This window comes from Mobula birostris, chromosome 31 (assembly GCF_030028105.1).
Source record: "Mobula birostris isolate sMobBir1 chromosome 31, sMobBir1.hap1, whole genome shotgun sequence".
Lineage (NCBI taxonomy): Eukaryota > Metazoa > Chordata > Chondrichthyes > Myliobatiformes > Myliobatidae > Mobula > Mobula birostris.
In genome coordinates this window covers 36011390-36034631 of record NC_092400.1, presented here as the reverse complement: position 1 = coordinate 36034631, position 23242 = coordinate 36011390, and the positions used below count along the sequence as shown (strand labels likewise).

The following is a 23242-nucleotide window of genomic DNA, read 5'->3' as shown; positions in this document are numbered from 1 at the left end:
GTAAACTGTTTCTCGCTGCATCCAATTCCAATTGTGCAACAACGGAGGCTACGTGCGTGGGAGCATTTCAGTTACTGAGCACCCGTGCACCTGCACAGCTTCAAAGGATCAGTGAGGGAAATGGACAGGTAGGGTCAGCTATCCATTTCCCATCACAGATGATTACTGGCCTGCTGTTTCCTCCACCAGTTTCAGAAGCACTAGAGATTCTGCAGACGCTGGAAAACCTGAATAAAACACGCAAAATGCTGGAAGAACTCAGCAAATCAGGGGAATAAACAGTTAATAGTTCAGGCTGAGACCCTTAATGAGGTCCTGATGAAAACTCTCTGCCCAAAACATTGTCTGTTTATTCCCCTCCACAGATGCTGCCCGAGTTGCTGTGTTCCTCCAGCAGTTGGTATCTTTGCTCCAGGTTCCAGCATCTGCAATCATTTTGGGAGTAGAATGGTTGCTTTTGTTTAGAGTCTGTTATAATGATCTCGCAGTTCATTTATAGGTTGTTGGTTTATTTATTTCTAATTTACTGCCCATTACGCTGCTGGCATTTAGGGCAGCAATGAATGTCCTCCATCTCTGTCCACCACAGCGACGCACACAAATAAAAAAGGGTTCTTCATTGCTGTTTCTGGAACAATGTTGTTTTAATAGGCTGGGTTGTTAGCCCTGAGCTGAACCCCCAAACCTGAAGGACTAGTGGACCTCTCTTAGTCTGTCCTCTACCCTTTGACCCGTCTGGTCTGGGTGACCCTACCAAGAGCCAAAGCATAAAACCCTGACTCCAGCCAACGTAGTTCTCCAGGTCATTGAGGCACGCAAGCTCCAAACTACGACAAGGTCGATGCACTTGTGGGTGTTCCACATTTATTGCCCTTGAGAAGGTGATGAACTGTTTTCTTGAACTGTGACGTTTTGCAGGGTGCAGTCTATTAGACAGGATTCACACCCAGAGAATATGAAGGGAGAACAGATTACTACATTCTTGTTACTCACAAGGAACAGGTACTCAGATTTCCTGCACATAACAAAAAATCTGTAGATACCAGTAAGACCACTGGCTATGATTTTTCATATAACCATATAACAATTACAGCACAGAAACAGACCATCTCAGCCCTTCTAGTCTATGCCGAATGCTTACTCTCACCTAGTCCCACCGACCTGCACTCAGCCCATAACCCTCCATTCCTCTCCTGTCCATATATCTATCCAATTTAACTTTAAATGACAACATCAAACCTGCCTGAACCACTTCTGCTGGAAGCTCATTTCACACAGCTAACACTCTGTGAGTCAAGAAGTTCCCCCTCATGTTACCCCTAAACTTTTGCCCTTTTAACTCTCAACTCATGTCCGCTTGTTTGAATCTCCCCCACTCTCAATGGAAAAAGTCTATCTGCATCAACTCTCTTTATCCCCCTCATAATTTTAAATACCTCTATCAAGTCCCCCCTCAACCTTCTACGCTCCAAAGAATAAAGACCCAACTTGTTCAACCTTTCTCTGTAACTTAGGTGATGAAACCCAGGTAACATTCTAGTAAACCATGGATAAACTTTTATGCTTGTCTACAGAGGCTCTGGACCCCAGCCCCAACCCCATAAACCTGACTTCCATTGCACACCGGTCTCACATTCCAGTCCTCTGCTCTGACCCCATATGCCTAAGCACAAACTGGCCCACCTTCCAGTCTCTCAGTACCCATTCTAATTCCTTGGAGCCTCAGGAACAAATCCCAGTGGAATATTTGGTATAGGATTAAGCAGATCGGTGGATAGTAAGTCAGTGAGTAACGAGTGCGAATGGAGAATGGTCTTCCAGGATAAGTAGAAAAACCTATTCTTCAGATTTCATTATCAGTCGTTTCTTCAGTTCGTCATTAAAGGTGGTCCTCTGTGTCTGCTGCTATTGTCATTTTAGACAGGGGAGATCAGAGGGTTGGGAGGTGTTGCGATGGAGTTTTTGGATTTCTAAAGGCTGTTTTCCCATTTCACCCTGCTTTAATCTCATCCACCTGTTCACCTCCCAAATACCTTCTATACCAGACAGATTGACTTGGAAAGCTCCACATATCATTGAAACCTGACATATGTGTGTGTCAGGAAATTCAGAAGCCAACTGGGATGTTGACCTTTGTTATTAGAGCTGTTGTGTTTCATGTGTGGCAATCGGAAACATGAAGATGATAAACTTCTCCTTCCTACTGCTTGATGTAGAGGGCCTAATATTGCACTCTACTACCCGATCCAGCCGTGAACTTCAGCAATCTTTGTGTGGTCTTAGATGATTCAAATGATTAGAACATAAAGCCTAAGAGCAGGGTAGACCATCTGGTCCTCCACAACCACTGCACCATTCATCAGGACACTGTCCACAGCTGATCTTCCACATCATTCCACATTCTACCTTTCAAAAGGTCAGCACAGCACCATGGGCCAAAGGGCCTGTACTGAGCTGTGTTCTGTTTCCTTGTTGTTTTCCTGAGCAATCTCCACATTTCTCAAATCCTTTGATTTATTGAGCTCTGTTTGCAATAAACTCAATGATTATGATTCAATAGCTCTCTAGGGTAGAAAATTCCAAAGATTCGCCAGCCTCTCTGTGAAGAAGCACACCCTTATCTCAGTCTTAAATGCCCTACACCTTATTCTCAATCTGTAGCATCTGTTTCATGAGGACGAGAGGGAATGAGGGGAGCCCTTATTACATGCTCCAATAACATCACTTCTCATACGCTTCTAAACACTAGTGTTTATAGCCCAGCCTACTCAATCTCTTCTCATCAGGCAAACCCACCACCTCACTCTCCTCTCTCAATGGCAAGAATTATATAAGGAAATTTGATGTTTTTGTGGCAATGCAATATATAATCATTGAAAAAAAACATGAATTACACTAAGTATGTATAGATAAAATAGTTAAATTAAATAATTAGTACAGAAATAAAAATAAAAAGTCATGAGATAGTTTTCATGGGTTTAATGTCCATTCAGAAATCAGATGGCAAAGGGGGTAAAGCTGTTCCTGAATCGTTGAGTGGTTAAATAGATTGAAATTTGTCAGTAAGAAAGCCAAAACTCCAGCTTTGGTTTTGCCATACCCTCTACAACTGCCATAGGATGTTCCCCTTAAAAGATAAGGCAACATACTTCTTGATTACTTTTACAGCCCAGGCTCTCTTTCCAGCATCCTGCCTCGCTTGAAGTCCTCTCCAGCACGTTTCGATCTTGATTGCTGTTGAAATAACAAAGCGTAAAAGTCAGCAGATCGGGCCGCCTACATGCCCATCTAAGTCATCCCGTTTATGCATATGACAAATAACTAAGGTCCCAGCAGTGATCCTTGTGGAACACCACTAGTTACAGACTTGCAGTCAAGAAATAACCCTCCACACCACCAAGCCAAGTTTTGATACAGTTTACCAACACAGCTTAAATCTCATGTGCTTTAACCTTCTGGATCAGCCTACTGTGTGGGACCTTGTCAAAAGCATTGCTAAAGTCCATGCAATCCATATCTGATGCTCTGTTTTTATCAATTCCCTTATTTACCTCCCGAAGAACTCAGTCAGATTTGTGAGACAGGATTTTCCATGCACAAAACCATGCTGACTACCCTTAATCATAAGGCCATAAGACATGGGAACAGAAGTAAGTCATTTGGCCCTTCAGGTCTGCTCTACCATTGGATCATGCATGATTTATTATCCCTCTCGAATCCCATTTTTCTGCCTTCTTCCCATAATCTTTGAGATCATTATTAATCCAGAACCTATCAACCTCTGATTTCCATACATTCACCATCCTCATCTCTGCTCTAAAGGAATGTCCCTCTATTCTGAGGCTGTATACTCTGGTCCTAGACTCCTCCACTATAGGAAGCATCCTCTCCATGTTAACTTTTCCATGCCTTGTCCTTCCCAGTGATCGTATATCCTGTCTCTTGCAATTGCTTCCAATTACCAATGAATGGTTCAGAAACCCTATGGACAATATTAATTAAAAGTCTATTTGGAAAATACTCCTGAGTTAAATTTTGATGCAGGCTTTCAGCTCTGCTTGTTATGAGATGTACAGAAACAGCAGGTTCATCCTACCTGGTTGAGTTCTCCAAGGGCCAATATTTTGGGTTAAAATCAACCGAGGGAAAGGAAAGCAGAGTAACACAACTCCACAGGTGTGGTTTCTTTCCTCTTACCTGCCCTTTTCTGCCTCTGAAACTCCCCCCTCTGGAGTTTGCCTTTGTACCTGGCCTGAAGCTTTGCAACTGAAACAGAAAAAGCACATTGACCATAGAACACTACAGGCCCTTCAGTCCACATGTTGTGCTGCCCATTTAACAAACTCTAAGATCAATCTAACCCTTCCCTCCATTTATCTTTCATCCACTTGCCTATTTAAGAGTCTGTTCAATTTCCCTAATGTTTCTGGCTCTAGCGTCACCCAATACTTTCCTCCACCCACGTAAAATGATGCCCTCTTGTGTTAGCCATTTCCACTCTTTCTCACATGTGCTTACTATTTGAGCCACACCTTTAGTGTTACCTGGGTGAATGCAGAGGCTCTCTCATCTCCTATATCCCCCACCAATTCCCCGTTAAATCCTCCTTCAGTAAAAAGAGTCAGGATTGAGGAGAGTGGCTTCAGGCCTTTGCTCATTCATCAGTGTAGTTCATACTCAGTGTAACTGAGCTGTACCTGGTTAGAATTATTTAAAATACAACGGTAAAGGACAGATTATTGGTTTTATAAATTGCCACTCATTGTACCCAGGGTACCATTTTTTTACCTCAGCAGGTCAGGCAGTATCTTTGGAAGGGAATATATAGTCAATGCTTCGGGCCAAAACTCTTCCAGTGTTTATTCCCCTCCACAGTTGCTGCCTCACCTGTTGAGTTCTTCCAGCATATGGTGTGTGTTCCTCTGGATTTCCATCAATTGTAGAATCTCTGGTATTTGCCTTTTGTTTATAAATTTTTCGATTGACCTAGTTGGGCCTATTGTAAACTAAATCCTAGAGGTTGTGGCCTGCCACCACCTCATCCCATTGCTTGACCATTACTGCATTTCAGCTGATAAGTAGACCCTTTCTTGGCCCGGAACATCGGCTGCTTATTTATTCATTTCCAGCCTGACTTGCTGAGCTCCCTGCAGCATTTAGTGCGCGTTACTCTGTCTAACGTCACCTGCTTTCAACCTCGTATAGAAAGTTAGAGAGAGGAAATCTCCGGTCTCACCCAGGGCATTCTTGCTGGCTTGATATGCATCTTCAGTGGCAAACAATGTCTTTGGAAAACGAATAAATATCTTTGTTCTGAGAAACAAAACGAATCCATTAGTCTCATGTTCAGAAAAAGCCTGCAACGCTTTAATGCTGTAGAAAGCTGAATCCTGAATGCTTTAGTTGATTGCAACTGGAGATGGAGATTGAGATGGGGAAGGTACAGCAAGCCACTAGTGAAATCGAGGAATATCCATTTTCTCCAGAAAAAAATCAAAAAACACAAGATAAGATATTAATTTCCCTCCTGCCAGTGGGTCACGAGCACTTGCTCAAGACTGCCTTGATGTTGGGTGTGGCACATCAAGTTAGAGGTGATTGGGTTTCAATAGGACATTCATTTGTAAAATACAAAAGGAATTCAGAAGAAACTTCTTTACTCAGGGATTGGTTTGAATTTTACCCTTCTTTCGGGATCAAAGCATTGCTGGCAAACGGATCATTTGGTACCCTTTGAACTCTGTGACTAGTTGGAAAGGGCCGGGTGGTCAGATAGGGAAAAGGAAAGGAATGAGTGGCCAGTTAGGGAGAAGAAAGGGCATAGGAAAGGGTTGGGCGGTCAGATGGAGGTCGGGGGCTGTAAATTAAATTCAAAGTCTGGGCAGCAGCTGGTGTTCAATGGACAGGTCAGAGCATCCGTGGTCAAAGGTCAGTGATTCTGCAGGTGCTGAGGACTCCAGGAACCCAGGTCGACAAGTGCTGGTCCCAGGTCAGGGTCCATATGGGCAGCAGTCACAAGGGCCTGTGACCCCTCTGTAAGTCACTGGGGTTGGAGGTCCATGCGAGTCCGGAAGCCAAAGTTCAAATGTCAAACACGTGATCGACGAGTCCTGAGTTTGATACTCAGATATTGGCTACTGGGAGAGAGAAGCCGCAGGTCAAAGTGAAGAGCTTCTGTTCTCTCTCTATGTCAGCCGACTGTGCTGATGAGTTGTTTTAACATTCTGTTTTCATTTGAGATTTCCAGTACTCATTCTCCACCAGCTTTACTTTTTTCACCTCTCCCCACTTGGCTTTCATTTCTTGCCCTCTGTTGACACCTTTTCCAAACTGGTCAGCTGTGATGAGCAAACCTTCGCAGCCCTTCTTAACCAACAGCACCAACACTACCCGGATCTTTCATTCTCCCTGTGATCTCCACCCTGACACGGGCTCTCTTTGCCTCTCCCCTCCCTGCTCCACATTTAAGTTCAAAGTTTTCCCAGCTTAATGAATTCAAAATCAATTCAAATTCTTTACTTGTTTTTTTTCTCTCACAGATGCTGCCTGATCTGCTGAATATTTCCCGAATTCCTCTTTCATTACAGATCTATCTGGGTCTCATGAGGATTTTTACATACTTCCCCATTTTGTAGTCCTCCTGCTTGTAGCCAATATATTGCACCACTCGTTTCACGCCCTCTGATGCCGGTCCGTGCCAGTTTGGCCAAGTGTCGGGGCATAATAATTTGTACCTACAGGACAAGAACATTGCTGTTTGAATGTGCAACACTCCGCAATCCATACAGATTGTTAATGAAACATATCCTGAATTTTCTACAGAGTCACTTGCTTTGCCCCTCTCTCATCCACTGGAATTTCGATAGCCCCTCTCCCTGCCACTGGAATTTGGACAGCCCTCCCTCTCCCCGCCACTGGAATTTTGATAGCCCCCTCTCTTCCACTGGCATTTTGATACCCCCCCCAGCCACAGGAACTTGGACTGCCCCCTTTTCTTGCACTGGCATTTGGATAGCCCCTCTCTCTGCCACTGGCATTTGGATAGCCCCCGCTCTCAGCCACTGGCATTTGGATAGCCCCCGCTCTCAGCCACTGGCATTTGGATAGCCCCTCTCTCTGCCACTGGCATTTGGATAGGGCTTCCCTCTGTCACTGGCATTTGGATAGCCCCCGCTCTCAGCCACTGGCATTTGGATAGCCTATTTAGAAATTTGAACCATCAAGGTAAAGGATTGAGAATGAGGAACTCTCAATGGGCCCATCACCCTCGAAGCTTATCTTTTGAGATAGTTTAACACAATGACACCCGAGAGGCACCTGGCCAATGATCTAATTAATGTAGAGCTCCACCTGCCTCAGAAGATGTTCATTGCATGGAATCATTGAGTCCATGTTGACTAAGTTAGGTGGAGGAGCAGGGGTCTGCAGAAGGACTTGGACAGATCAGGAGAATTGGCAAAGAAGTTGCAGATGGAATACAGTATTGGGAAGCGTGTGATCATGGCTATTTTCTAAATGGGGAGCAAAATCACAAATTGGAGATACAAAGTGACTTGGGAGTCCCAGTGCAGGATTCCCTAAAAATTAACCTGCAGGTTGAGTTGGTAGTAAGGAAAGCAAATGTAATGTTAGCATTCATTTTAAGCAAACTAGTATATGCTGAGACTTATAAGGCCATATCTGGAGTATTGAGAGCATTTTTGGGGCCCATATCTAAGGAAGGATGCATTGGCATTGGAGAGGATCCCGGGGAGGTTTACATGAATGATCCAGGGAAAGAAAGGGTTAATGTATCAGGAATATTTGATGGTTCAGGGTCTGGACTTCCTACAGAAAAAAAATGAAGGGTAATTGTTGCTACAGACAGTTGTGGAAGCTAAATCACTAGGTACATTTAGATGTTGACAAGTCCTTGATTGGTCAGGGTGTCAAAGATTATGGGGAGAGGCAGGAGAATGGGATTGAGTTGGAAAATAAGTCAGTCATGATTGAATGTGGAGCACACTTGTTGGGCTCAATTCTTCTCCTATGTCTTATGGTCCTATGGACCATCAGGAACCCATTTACACTGATCCTACATTAATACCACCTTTTAAAAAAATGTTCCTTCTTCTTGTCAATGTCTCCATTCACCTGCACACTAGAGGCCGGTTACAGTGCCCAATTAAACTACTAACCTGCACAGTTTTGGAATAGGGACAAAATGGGAGAACCTGGGATAAACCCACACAGCGACAGGAAGAAAATGCAAACTCCACATGGCCAGCCAGCCGGGTCAGGACTGAACCAGAGTTTCTGGCACTGTAAGGTGATGGATGTACCAGGTGTGGAACAGTGGCACACAAAGAGAGCATTAACCAACACACTGCTTTGGCATCTTCTCTTATGCCCTACCTTCCGAAACTCACTATCATTGCATCCAGATTCTGTTGAGTCTCAGTATAATTCCTGGACTAAATGTTGGCACCATCTTTTGGACAGGTTGACAATAATGTTATACTCAGTGCCTTTGAGAGACAGGGAAGGACAAGTCCCTGTTGTAACTATAGGCCTCATGTTGGGGATCATGTTAATGCCCATTGCCTGGAGCAACAGGGAAAGATTAGTCAAGGAGTAGGGATGGAATCAAAGCCAGATGCATGTGGGCATCAATTGGAACAGAAGCCTTTCTTGGCTTTAAATGATTCCCTCCAAACAGTGGAATTCAGGTTTAGAGGACTATGGGCCAAACGTGAACAGATGAGACTAGCTCGGTGGACAATACAGCCAGCACTGTCTGTAGGGCCTTTTCTCATGCAAAGACTCAATGGCTTCATAATTAACAGAGAACCAACATCAGAATCAAGTTTATTATCATTGGCATGTCGTGAAATTTGTTGCTATGTCTCAGCATTGCAGAGCCAGACATTAAAATTACTAAGTTACAAAAATTGTGAATCATGCAACAAGGTGGGGTTCATGGGCTGTTCAGAAATCTGATGCCAGAGTGGAACAGGCTGTCCCTAAACTGTTTGGTGTGGGTTATTAGGCTCCTGTACCTCCTCCTTGAGGGCAGTAACGAGAAGAGGGCATGTCCTGATGGTGAGGTTCCTTCACGTGTGAAATTCCACACTGTCAGATGTGCCGTCTTCCAGATAAATTCGTAAGCCTTTCTGCCTCTCAGGATACAATGGTACTATTTCAAAAAAGAGCAAGTTTCTTCCCCCAGACAGTTAATCTGATCAACCATTCTAGTTAACCCCCACCCCCCTCTATTACCTCAGTCACTGCACTGTAAACACTTTAAACTATTTGTTAGGTTTTGTGGTTTTGTCAGTGTTAGTCTTTGGTTTGTCCTGTTTTCGTGTGATATCACTCTGGAGGAACATTGTATCATTTCTTAATGCATGCATTTCTAAATGACAATAAACGAGGACTGAGTGTCCTCATAATCTAATCTAATCTAATAATGCTGTTTACATGCTGATACTTATGTATTTATGCAAGTTTTATTCTATATCCATACTTTAACCTCCAACCTATTTTTATGATTCTTTATTCTTTAGAATTGTTGTGTGTTGTTTTTTTTGTTGCATGATCAACTTGCTAATGTACAGAATATGGTGAATAAAGTTGATTCTTGAAATCTCCCTAATGATCTGATCAGTCCTCAACAACAGAATATTTTCCCTTATTGCTAATTGAGAGGCCTTGCAATATGCAAATTGGATGCTGCATTTCCCATATTACAGCAGTGAGTAATCAAAGGTGCTTTGTTGGTTGGAAAGGGCTTAGGAACATTTTGAGGTTGTGTGAGGCGCTACACAAATGCATGTTTTCCTTCTTCCTTTTATTCTTAAAACCAGCCAATTCAACAGCCTTATTCACCCCTCTACTCGGATGCTCCTGTTCCTGATTATCCCCAAACCTGACGCACTGTATGCACTCTTGGCAGCCAGCTACAGGGTATTCCCTGCACGCTTGTGCCACAGCTGTTTACCTTTTCAAGAAAGCATCAAACGTTCTGCGGTAAGCAAAGCCCGCTCGTCTCACACGCAGGTGTTCCATGAGGCCCAGGTACTTCACCTGATGTCTCACCAACATGTTGTCAAACCTTCCTGCAGCGGGAGGGAGGGAGAAGGGAGTGGAAAGGAGAGGGAATTGGGATGGGGAAAGAAGAAAAGGAGAATAAATTCCTCTGGTTAGTCTCTACTGCTGCTTACAAAAGTAACACAAATGTTTTATTCAGAGAAAGAGTACGCTTACAAGCTCTTCCAACTTCTGAGCCTGTGACGCCTAAGTACACCCAAGTGACTAATTAACTTGCTAACCCGTATGGTTTTGGAATGTGGGAGGAAACCGGAGCACCCAGAGGAAACCTACATGGTCACATGTAGAATGTACAAACTCCTTACAGACAGCGGCAGAATTGAACCCCTTTTGTTGGTGCGCTAATAGCATTAAGATAACCACTACAAAACCGTGCCACCCGTGAATTTGCATAATAACTTTCAGTGATTTGTATAACTACAGCAGCCCGAAGAAATCCATGTAGTACAGGGAGAACGTACAGACTTCCTACAGACAGCAGTGGAATTGAACCCAGGTCGCTAGCGTTGCAATAGCGTTATGCTAACCACTACGACACCATGTTGCCCGTGAATCAGTGATTTATATAACTAGAGCATCCAAAAGAAACCCACTTGGTCATAGGGAGTACGTTTAGACAGCGGTGGAATTGAACTCAGATAGCTGACACTGTAGTTGCATTATGCTAACGTGGCACCCTGTTCGTATCATTTCTGCATCAATGAGCTCATTCTGGTGGTGACGGTGAGGGAAGTTATGGAACACTCATCTGCAGTATCTGAGACTGAATGCAGATACTGCCCTCCCTCATTTTAACAACTGGTCCAACACTGGCAGCTTACCTGGCTGCTTGGCATCATTTGGTTTGACACATCGGACGTACGAAGGTTCCTTTGACATCAAAATGTCAATCAGGCCCATTAGACTGTGCTTGAACTGTGTTGCCACCTGTACCAAGAGAACCAGTGGCACAAATGATCACTGGAGATGAGCTGGTATGAAAAGGTTGGCTCAATTTTAAGATGTGAATTTTGAGCACACATTGTTTCTAGTAAGTTATGTTAAAAATGGCTGCAAATAATAGCAACACTATCGTCACCCAATGTGGAGTTGATATGCCAACTTCCATATCAGGGCCACAATGCTTTGACTTGAGCATTCAATTGAACTCAATTGATGTTCATAAATTATAAGTAACTGATTCATTTGGTATTTTCTGGGAGAAATCGTCATAATTTGTTTTCTGTACTCTTCAAACTGAATCCGCTTTCTGAGTGAATTGAAATATAAAAAGAAAGTGCTCACAAAAGTCAGCAGGTCAGGCAGTATTTATGGAGATGCAAGTTTCAATTCAATGTTCATATATTAGAACCCAGTGAATATTGCCAGTACTTTGGATTTCCCTTTCCAAAATTGGTGCTATTTTGAATCCTAGTTTGTTGTTCAACACATGTCCTCCACTTAGGGTTCCTCGGCTGGGTCATCTGGTACACGAGAGATTCTGTAGATGCTGGAAATCTTGAGCAACACACACAAAATGCTGAAGGAACTCAGCAGTCTAGATAGCTTCTATGCAAGGAAAAGACATTTTGGCCTGAGACCCAGGGCCTTGGTCTAAAAAATTGCCAGTTTATTCCTCTCTGACCTGCTGAGTTCCTCCAGCATTTCATGCGTGTGGCCATTTATTAATTGGATGCAAGTCCTCTTAAAAGCTTGCCCAGCCTAAAATGTCTGATCGAAGGTCCAATTTAGGACAGCAGTGTTTGATTCCCCAGATCCATGGGCGAACAAGAAGAATCACACAAATAAAATAATTGCTCAATTTATGAAAAAGAATTTTCTCCCAGAAAACATTTTGCTCAGTGAATTTTTGGAAATTAAAACAGAAGGATAAAGCTGTCCATGAACTTTTTTTAAAAATTAATTTTTCATGAGACCACAAAGGCCAACACATCGTACACTGTCCTAACAAACTCTATCAAATTGCGCCGCAATTTTGGGGGATTGATGAACAGGGACCCCAAGATCCCTCTGTTCATCCACACTGCTAAGAATCCTGCCATTAACCCTGCTACTCTGCCTTCAAATGTGACCTTTCAAAGTGAGTCACTTCACATTTCTCCAGGCTGAAATCCATCTGCCACTTCTCAGCCCAGTCAATGTCCCTTTGTAACCACCACCTTCTACACTATCTATGATACCACCGGCCTTCGTGTGATCTGCACACCCACTCTTTGTTCATTCACTTAGCCGCTGTGGAAGGTTAGTTTAGTAAGTTTGCAGATACAAAGAATTTTGGTGGTGTAGAAGGTTGTGGAAGTTACAATGGGACGTTGACCGGATGCAGAGCTGGGCTGAGAAGTGGCAGATGGAGTTCAACCCAGAGAAATGTGAAGTGATAAATTTTGAACGTCAAACTTGAAGGTAGAGCACAGGGTTAATGGCAGGATTCTTAGCAATGTAGAGGAACAGGGAGCTGGGATCCATGTGATGTGGAGAGTGGCAAAGTATAACTTCATAAATCAAAGATATTCACCCCAAAAAGTCAATGACAACATACAGACCATTTATAAATCAAATAGGCATAAATCAAAGAATGTTTGTTCTTTGTGTCAGTAAGAGCACCTTTGGTTCCAGGGCAGAAATCTGTAGTTCAAATCCTACTTCAGAAATGGAGTATTAGGTTTCAAATGGATTTCTAGCTCATACTGAGAGATGAGTATTAAACATAACATAGGAACATAAGAAATAGGAGCAGGAGTAGGACATCTGGCCCATCGAGCCTGCTCCACCATTCAATAAGATCATGGCTGATCTGGCCATGGAATCACCTCCCCGACTATGCAAAAATCTATCCAACATTGTCTTAAATATATTTACTGAGGTAGCCTCCACTGCTTCATGGGCAGAGAGTTCCACAGATTCACTACTCTCTGGGAAAAGCAGTTCATCCTCATCTCCGTCCCAAATCTTGAGGATTGTCCCCTAGTTCTAGTCTCACCTACCAATGGAAACAACTTTCCTGCCTCTATCTTATCTACCCCTTTCGTAATTTTATATGCTTCTATAAGATCCCCTGTCATTCTTCTGAATTCCGGTCGCAGGGGACTCAATCTCTCCTCATAGTCTAACCTCCTCATCTCTGGAATCAATCCGGTGAACCTCCTCTGCACTGCCTTCAAAGCCAGTATATCCTTCGTCAAGTAGGGAGACATAGAATCTCAAACAGTGCAGGAACAAGTCCCATTGTATTGTACCAAACTAATTAAACTGGTCCCTTCTGCCTGTGCCTGATTCTTATCCCTGCATTGCTTGCATAGTCCTAGGCATGTTTTAAATTCCTCTATTCCACCACCACAGAAATGCAAAGAAATTTTTTTAGTCAGAGGGTGGTGAATCTATGGAATTTGTTGCCACAGGCGGCAGTGGAGGCCAAGTCACTGGGTGTATTTAAGGCAGAGATTGGTAGGTATCTGAGTAGCCTGGGCATCAAAGGTTATGGTGAGAAGACGGGGGAGTGGGACTAAATGGGAGAATGGATCAGCTCATGATGGAATGGCAGAGCAGACTCGATGGGCTGAATGGCCGACTCCTGCTCCTTTGTCTTATGGTCACCACCCCTGGCAGCGCATTACGAACACCCATCACTCGCTGTGTAATAATGAACTTACCCCGCACTATGTATCGGGATAGCTCATGTGTCACCACACATTCTGATGCCAACAAAGGATGCCCACAATGTTCAACAGAACAGCTGCAAGACAACAACAGCAAAACAAATCCCTTTCCTTCCTCACCTCCATTCACCCACACACTCACACACACAGACTGTCTTCAATCCTAGGACAGGCTGGGTCTTCAGCCTCCAGTGGATTCACAGGCATCGACCTCTAACTTCCCCACTGGACCTGCAGACTCACAAAAGTAGGACTTTGGCCATTGGTCCTCAACAACCGGACCTTAGATTGACCTATGGACTTTAATCTTCAGTACTGAGCATAGAACTCACCGATCACGAAACCCCAACCTCTAAGCCTTGAACTCTGGAGTTGCCAATGATGGTACTGCAGACTCCAGACCTTGAACTTTGGACTTGACAATAATGGGACCCTTGAACTCCAGGCTTTGAACTCTGGGCTTGCCAACTCACATACCTAGGGGATCATCGGCCCTCACACTGGCTGCCTGCTCGGTCCTCAAATCCCACTGATCCTGTGGGAATTTATGCCTAAGTCCTGCCTCTGTCCCCAAAGCCATCACTACGAATCTAAAACAATAGTCTGAGGCACGACCTCAATGGAGGCTGCGGACTGGTGCCACTTTAACTGGAAATAGGATTTGCTCTCATATGCAACCACCCACATAACAGAAGCAGCTCGATGCACAACACTTTCAGAAGGGATGGGAGAAAATGAACTTATCATCAGGGCATTGCAGGCCAGACTGTACAAGGTGCAAAAGCAGGAACGTATCTCCTGGCAGTCACTGACCAACAGAGTAGTTGTTACTCACAGTCTCGGGTCTTTTCTTTATATCCAGCTCATTTACGTTAAAACATTCTTTAACTATGAGGTTTGTGGAGCCACGCATTGCCTGCATGAGAGAGAGAGAGAGAGAGAGTTGTTTCATGCTCATGGTTTGGCATTAGATTGCCATTTATCTATGTATCTATTTATTGAGATACCGTGTTGTTCAGGCACTTCCGGCACTTTGAGCCGCAACACCTAGCAATCCCCCAATTTAACACTAGCTAATCACAGGGCAATTAATGGGTAGTACAGTATCTGAGGTCTGATGACATTAACTGTCTGCCCATTATTGTTGTTAAAGGATAATGTTGAATCTTTGTCGGTGGAGTTAAGAAATTGCAAGGTAATAAAAAAACCATTATGGGCCTCCAAATAGTAGCCAAGATGTGGGGTTAAGGTTGCAAAGGGAGCTGGAGAAGGCATATAATAAGGGTAATGACATAATTGTAATGACTTCAATATGTAAAGGGTTTGGGAAAATCAAGTTGGTGTCAGATCATAAGAAGGGGAATTTCTTGAAAGCCTATGAGATGGCTTTTTAGAGTAGCTAGTGCCTGAGCCTACTCAAGGAAGGGCTATCTTAGATTGGGTGTTGTGTAATAACCCAGATCTTACTAAGGAGTTTAATGTAAAGGAACCCTTAGGAGGAAGTGATTATAATATGATTGAATTCATACTGCAGTTTGAGAGGGAGAAGTATAACTCACATGAATCAGTATTGCAATGGAATAAAGGGAATTACAGAGGCATGAGAGAGGAGGTTGCCCAGGTAGATTAGAGGAAGATACTGGCAGGGATGACAGCAGAACAAAGATGGCTGAAGTTTCTGGGAACAGTTCAAGAGGCACAGGATAAATGTGTCCCACAGAGGAAGAAGTTCTCAGATGGCAGGGGTAGGTAACCATGGCTGACAAGGGAAGTTAAGGACTGCATAAAAGCCAAAGAAAGGGCATATAAGGTAGCAAAATGAGTGGGAAGTTGGATGATTGGGAATCTTTTAAAATCTAAGAAAAGGCAATAAGAAGGGAAAAGATGGTCCAATAATATAAAGCAGGATACCAACAATTTTTTCAGTTATATAAAGAGTAAAAGGGAAATGAGAGTTGATATTGGACCACTGGAAAGTGATGCTGGTGAGGTAGTAATGAGGGACAAAGAAATGGCAGATGAACTTAATGGGTACTTTGCATCAATCTTCACTGTGGAAGACACTAGCAGAGTGCCAGAGGTCTGTGAGTGTCAGGGAGCAGGAGTGAGCGCCAGTGCTATTACAAAGGAAAACGTGCTAGGCAAACTCAAAGGTCTTAAGGTGGGTAAGTTAGCTAGACCAGATAGACTACATTCCAGGGTCCTGAGAGGGGTTGCTAAAGAGATAACTGATGCATTGGTTATGATCTTTCAGAAATCACTTGATTCTGGCATGGTCCCGGAGGTCTGGAAGATTGCAAATGTCATTCCACTCTTTAAGAAGGGAGTAAGGCAAAAGAAAGGAAATTATAGGCCAGTTAGCCTAACTCAGTGGCTGGTGGGAAAGTGTTGGAGTCTACTATTAAGGATGAGGTTTCGAGGTACTTGGAGACTAATGATAAAATAAGTCAAAACCAGCATTGTTTCAGTAAAGGGAAATCTTGCCTGACAAATCTGTTAGAGTTCTTTGAAGAAGTAACAAGCAGGGTGGACAAAGGAGAGACAGTGAATGTCACTTACTTGGATTTTCAGATGTTTGATAAGGTGCCACACAGGAGGCTGCTTAACAAGATAAAATCCTGTGGTGTTACAGGCAAGATACTGTCATGGATAGAGGAATGGCTGACAGGCAGGAAGCAGTGAGTGAGAATAAAAGGGGCCTTTTCTGATTGGCTGCCAGTGACTAGTGGTGTTCCTCAGGGGTCAGTATTGGAACTGCTACTTTTCACATTGTTTGTCATTGATTTAGATAATAGAATTGATGGCTTTGTGGCAAAGTTTGCAGATGAGACGAAGATAGGTGGAGGAGTAGGTTGTGCTGATGAAGCAATGCGATTACAGCAGCACTTAGACAAATTGGAAGTATGGGCAAAAAAGTGGAAGATGGAATACAGTGTTGGGAAATATACAAATATGCATTTTGCTATAAGGAACAATAGTGCGGACTGTTAACTCTAAAAGGTTCAAACCTGAGAGGTGCAGAGGGACTTAGGAGTCCTTGTGCAAGACTCTCAGAGGTTAATTTACAGGTTGAGTCTGTGGTAAAGAAGGCAAGTGCAATTTGGGAGTTATTTCAAGGACAACGGAACATAAAAGCAAGGAGATATTGCTGAGGCTTTATAAGACACTTGTCAGGCCACACTTGGAGTATTATCAACAGCTTTGAGTTCCATATCTCCGAAAGGATGGGTTGAATTTGGAGAGACGGTCAACATTTCAGCCCAAGATCCTTCATATGCAAAACCTCCTCGTATATAATGTGGTTATTATCACTTTGGTTTTTGTGGGAGCTTGCTGTGTACTACAACATCACACTAGTACTTGGAGACACGAGGGACTGTGAGTGATATAATTTGAAGGCTTTCATTCTGTAAGGATATGAAATTCCTTTTCACATGATCTATTTGTGGGCACGTGGCCAAGTGGTTAAGGTGTTCGTCCAGTGATCTGAAGGTCGCTAGTTTGAGCCTCAGCTGTGGCAGCGTGTTTGTGTCCTTGAGCAAGGCACTTAACAACACATTGCTCTAGTGTCTGTGTGAGGAGTGGTGCCCCACACAGACTCCCAATCTGTGCCTTGTAAGGCATGAAAATGCCTGACGCAGACCTCTCATGATCTGAGTCGGCATTCCCCCCTCCCTATTTGTATTGAAGGATTAGGAGACATGTTAGGGCAGAATATACTAAGTAGATCAGGCTTAAAACTGATTTTCACTTAAAGGTGAAGCAACGTAAAACTTCTATAAGGAAGGAGTCAGATTCAGACTTCCTTCCTTCTCCACCATTCATTCAAGTCATAGAGCATTACAGCACAGAAGCAGGCTATTCAGCCCATCTAGTCCATGCCAAAGCCATTTAAACTGCCTACTCCCAACGACTTGCACCGGGACCATTGCCCTCCATGCCATCTATCTATCTATCTATCTATCCATGTGTATATCTAAGCCTCTCTTAAACGTTGAAATTAAGCTTGTCGTGGCAACTCGTTCCACTCTCTCACGACCTTCTTAGTGAAGAAGCTTCCCCTCATGTTCCCCTTAAACTTTTCACCTTTCACCCTTAAGCCGTGACCCCTGGTTGTAGTGCCACCCAACCTCAGTGGAAAAAGCCTGCTTGCATTTACCTTATCTATACCCCTCATAATTTTGTACACATCTATCAAATCTTCTCTCAAGCCTCTATGTTCTAAAGAATACAGTCCCAATCTATTCAATCTTTCCCTCTAACTCAGGTCCTCCAGACCCAGCAACAACCTTGTAAATTTTCCCTGCACTCTTTCAACCTTGTTTACATCTTTCCTGTAGGTAGGTGACCAAAACTGCAAACAATATTCCGAATTAGGCCTCACCAATGTCTTAGACAACTCAACATGACGTCCCATCTGCAGTACTCAATACATTGATTTATGAAAGTCAATGTGCCAAAAGTTTTCTTTATGTCCCTATCTTCCTGTGACACAACTTTCAATTAATTATGTACCTGTATTCCCAGATCCCTTTGTTCTACCACACTCCTCAGTGCCCGATCGTTTGCTGTGTAAGACCTTCCCTGGTCGGTCCTACTGAAGTGCAACACTTCACACTTGTCTGCATTAAATTCCATCTGACATCTTTCAGCCCATTTTTCCAGCTGATGCAGATCCCTCTACAAGCCATGATAGCCTTCCTCACTGTCCACTACACCCCCAACCTTGGTGTCATCCAACAATTTGCTGATCCAGTTAACTACATTACCATCTGGATCAGTGATATAGGTGACAAACAACAAAGGACCCAACGCCGATCCCTGCGGCACACCACTTGTCACAGGCTTCCAGTCAGAGAGGAAACCATCCACTACCACTCTCTGGCTTCTCCCTCAAAGCCAACTCATCCTGAATGCTGAGTGACTGAACCACCTTGACCAGCCTCCCATGCAGGACCTTGTCAAATGCCTCTCCATGCAGACAACATCCATGCCTTGCCTTCATCAACTTTCTGGGTAATTTCCTCAAAAAACTATATGATTGGTTAGACATGACGTACCACGCACAAAGTCATGCTGGCTATCCTTAATCAGTCCATGTCTATCCAAATAGTTCTATATTCAGTCCTTTAGAAACGCTTTCAATAACTTTCCCACAACTGATGTCAAACTCACTGGCCTATAATTCCTGGCTTCTGTTTAGTGCCTTTCAGTTTAGTGTACTTCGGCAGAATGTCTTAGTACAGGCTTTGAAACAGATGGCCTGCAAAGTCCCACAGAGAGCAGGAAGCTCCTTAAAGTGGATGTGTTGCATGAATCAAGTCCTGGTCCTGGAAAGGGCAAAGTCTGGGAGAAAATTCCCCACAAAGCCTGCTTATCCCTGTCACTGCTGCTGTCCGTCACTTTTCCGAGGACAGATGGTCAGTGCCCCAATATTAACCTGAGAAATATTGAGCTCTGGAGACACAAGACACTGCAGATGCTGGGATCTAGAGTGATAAACTATGTACGGGAGGAACTCAATGGGTCAGGCAACGTTTGTGGTTGGAAGTGGACAGTTGATTTTTAGATTGAGACCTTTCACTTGGACTCAAGATCAGAGTGGAGATAATTATCCAAAACATTGTCTGTCCATTTCCCTCCACAGATACTGCCTGACCCACTCAGTTCCTCCAAAATCCTCTGAACAATAATGGATTTTAAACTCTTTAGCTGAAGGTAGAGAACCATTACTGTCTTAGATCTGGATTCCTGGAGTTCCATTGAATCACTATTGATCCCAAGAGTCTTCTGAAGTCACATTGCAGTGTTGAAGAAGTAAAATTGTCTTCCCTCTCAAAACTCTCTTTCACCCACCCCACTGGCCAAACATCACTGGCATACAGTATGTCGTGAAATTTGTTGTTTTATGGCAGCAGAGATTGCAATAAAAATAAAAAATATATATAAAAATTTAAATTTAAAAGGTAGTGCAAAAAGAGAGGGAAAGATACTGAGAAAGCATTCATGGGTTCATTGTCCATTTTGAAATCAGATGGCAGGGGGGAAGAAGCTGTTCCTGAAATGTTGAGTGTGTGTCTTCAGGCTCCTGTACCTCCTTCTTGATGGTAGCAATGAGAAGAGGACATGCCCTGGGTGATGGAAGTCCTTAATGATGGATGTCGCTCTTTTGAGACATCGCCATTAGACTGCTGTTTGGACTGGAGCTTACCTCTTTGAGATTCCTGTACAGGAGATCATTATTTTTATCCAGAAACCCTGGAAGATGGAAAGAGATATATTTCCTCTTAGACTATGAATAGGTACGTTTTTTTGTTTGTAGGCTAATCATAGAAAGTAAAACATAGAACACCATAGAACTGCACAGCACAGTACAGGCCCTTTGGCCCATGATATTGTGCCGACCTTTGAACCTACTCTAAGATCAATCTAACTCTTCCCTCCCACACAACCCTCCATTTTTCAACTATCCATGTGCCAATCAAAGAGTTCCTTAAATATCTCTGATGTATCTGCCTCTACCACCACTCCTGGCAGGGTTTTCCACACACCCACCAGTCTCTGTGTAAAACATCCTCCTCTGCTTTCTCAAAATTATGGCCTCTCATATTAGCCTTTCTTGCCCTGGGAAAAAGCCAATGGCTGCCGACTCTGCCTGTGTCTCTCTCATCCTGTACATCTCTCATCCTCCTTCGCTCCAAAGAGATCACTCCCTAGATTGCTCAGCCTTTAATTTAGTTGCCTTGCTATTCTCGGCTGCATGTGGGTAATTCTCCTCTGCACTCTCTCTAAAACATCCACAAGAACATAAGAAATAGGAGCAGGAATAGGCCATCTGGCCCATCGAGCCTGCTCCACCATTCAATAAGACCATCGACTCATCTCCACTCTTAGGGTTTCATAGATGGTGGTTCTTTCAAAATGTTTGTTCATGGATTTTTCAGAAAGGAACTATGCTTCTAAAATATTCTCCTGCCTGCTCGTGTTTGCCTGCACCAGAACCTCTAAGAGCCAAAGAAATGCGAGCCAATAGAATTCAAAGGTTGACAGAAGGGGTAGCCAATCAGTACTGACGCAAGTGAATGGGGACCTATATAATGTGAGCACTGCCAGAGAGAAACACCAACAACTGTGCATTGAGAATGTCACCTCGACTGGCAATGAAACATCTACAAACTAACTTGCCAAGTTCGGTGAACACAGTAACATCAAACGCCTCAACCCAATATTCACCAGCATCCTAAACCAACATAACACACCCACAACTCATTAACCCCTACATGTTTGGAATGGGGGAGGAAACCAGAGCACCCAGAGGAAACCCACGCGGTCAGAGGGAGAATGTACAAACTCCTTACAGACAGCGGCGGAAAATGAAACCCGAATCGTGGTTCCTGTAAGGCATAACGCTAACCGCTACACTACCGTGCCGCCCTGGTATAGTATGATGTTACCCTAACTCACATTACTTTCTTTCCACACTTCCATCAACTCCTGCCAGTTTCTCGCCTTCACCTACACACTATGGGCGATCCACAGAGGCCAACTGACCTGCACATCTTTGGGCTGTGGGAGGACAGTAGACCACCTCGGGGAAAGCCGCGCAATCGCAGGGAGGAATGTGCAAACTCCACGCAGACAGCACCAGGGGACAGGAAAGAACGCAGGTCACTGGAAATGTGAGTGTTTTCAGGTAGGTCAATGGATGGTGGTGCCAGGTTGGACAAAATGAGGGTTGGAGAGGATTAGGAACAGCTGCTGGGTGTCATCTTGCTCCTGGTACACAGCCATGACTCACCTGTTACATTGTAAGTGACCCCTCCTGCATAGTGTAACATCCTGAAGTCTCCTCTCCTCATGGTCTTCCTGGTGTCCTTGTCGGCCAGCTTGTGTCTGTAAAGTACAACATGGAAAAAAAACAATCTTAGCTCGATTACAGTCAGAAACAAAAATAAGGCAGTGTAGTTAAGATCAGCTTTCCCCAGCAGCCATGTGGGCTACTTCTGGGTTTTCCAGCCTCATTGGTAAGTCCAGCTGAATCTTCAGTAGGCTTTCATTTACCCAAATGTCTTCCTCCCGGTGGAAGTCTAGGGTGGTACAGTAGTGTAGTTGTTAGTGCAATCGTCCTACAGCCCCAGTTATCACTGAACAGGGTTCAATACCAGTTGCTGTCTGTAAGGAGTTTAGATGCTCTTCCCATGACCACGTGGTTTCCTCCATGTGCTCCAGTTTCCTCCCACATTCCAAAAACATAAGGTTACGTTTAGAGAGCTGTGGGCATGCTATGTTGGTGCTGGAAACATGGCGACAGTTGCACAGTTATCTGACTGTGTAGGTTGTTAATGCAAAATGACACATTTCACTGGATGTACATGATAAACAAAGCTAACTCTATCTTCCCAGATGCCTGTTAACAGCAGTGCCACACACAAAATTCATTTCCAGTGACTTTTCCCTCCTTTAGAGTAGTAGAGTTGGACAACACAGGCAGACGCCATTCAGCCCACAAGGGCCTTACTGACTTTTGCACCATGTATAGTTCTGTCATGTGAAGGGTTGGCTTATTTGCCCGTTGAAAGCTGCTTCCATCTTGTTAATCATTGATTGGCCCTTTCAAAGGAAGTGGCAGTTCTTTCCCATTGGTTGCTTTGTGTACCACAGCACGGATTTCCGGTTTCAGGTGCCTCAGGGTATATGAACAGCACATGCGAGAGACCCTGTCCCTTTCCTTTGTCTCCAGGGGCCAACTTCCGGCTGAAGTCATGACCAGTGCTGAAGGCCCATTGGGAAAGAGTGTTGCTGCAGACATAGATGTCCTCCCTCCCCCATGACCTTTACTTCGTTAAATATTCATTTGTAGCATGCTTAGCTTTCTAGTTTTATAACTTGGGGAGATTTAATGGAGTACCCATTAATTTAAGAGGGTTTTTGAATGTTCAGTATTGTGGTTCTGTGTAGATTAGGATAGTTTAGATGAACACTTGTTCAGCTAGATGCCCGGTTTAGTGTTTCACCGTTCATTTATAAATAAATAGTTAATGTGCCCATTTCCAATCTATGTCTTCACGTTGAATCTGTTTCGGCATTACAACTTCAATGTGCTCACTCGCAATCTGTGTACTCTGTTTCATTCACTGGATTCTCGAATCTGCCTGCAAGTTACAACTTTTCCCATGAGCAAATCACTTCTATTACTCATAGAATAACCAACTTTTGAATATCTTGCTCTTTGACACCTTCTCTAATAGCACACTTCTGTTTTAATATCATTAAGAGGTACAAAATCAATTTCTAGACTCTTTATGTCTAATAAAGATCCATCATTCCCCTTCAATGCAATTGAAATCTGCTTGGGTATTAGACTGGGTCAAGAGACTATTTTCAGATATGAATGCAACTGGGATCACAGTGTCCATCTTGGAAGAACCTCGGCTGCAAAACTCTGACTGTCCACTCCTTTCCATAGATGCTGCCTGACTTGCTGATTCCTCAGCATT

The 23242-nt window shown here is 43.7% G+C and overlaps 1 protein-coding gene across 1 annotated transcript in view; it reads right to left on the bottom strand.

Annotated features, from left to right (window-relative positions):
• myo1ha (myosin IHa) overlaps nucleotides 1-23242 on the bottom strand; it is a 112258-nt gene that overhangs the window by 29186 nt on the left and 59830 nt on the right. Inside the window, exons 15-23 of the mRNA XM_072247998.1 lie at nucleotides 21544-21638; nucleotides 19957-20003; nucleotides 14581-14661; nucleotides 10911-11016; nucleotides 9980-10097; nucleotides 6621-6734; nucleotides 5237-5313; nucleotides 4198-4266; nucleotides 3150-3234 (exon numbers count right to left, since the gene is read on the bottom strand). Of these exons, the coding sequence (XP_072104099.1) occupies nucleotides 3150-3234; nucleotides 4198-4266; nucleotides 5237-5313; nucleotides 6621-6734; nucleotides 9980-10097; nucleotides 10911-11016; nucleotides 14581-14661; nucleotides 19957-20003; nucleotides 21544-21638 (792 nt within the window). The remainder of the gene's footprint in view (nucleotides 1-3149; nucleotides 3235-4197; nucleotides 4267-5236; nucleotides 5314-6620; nucleotides 6735-9979; nucleotides 10098-10910; nucleotides 11017-14580; nucleotides 14662-19956; nucleotides 20004-21543; nucleotides 21639-23242) is intronic.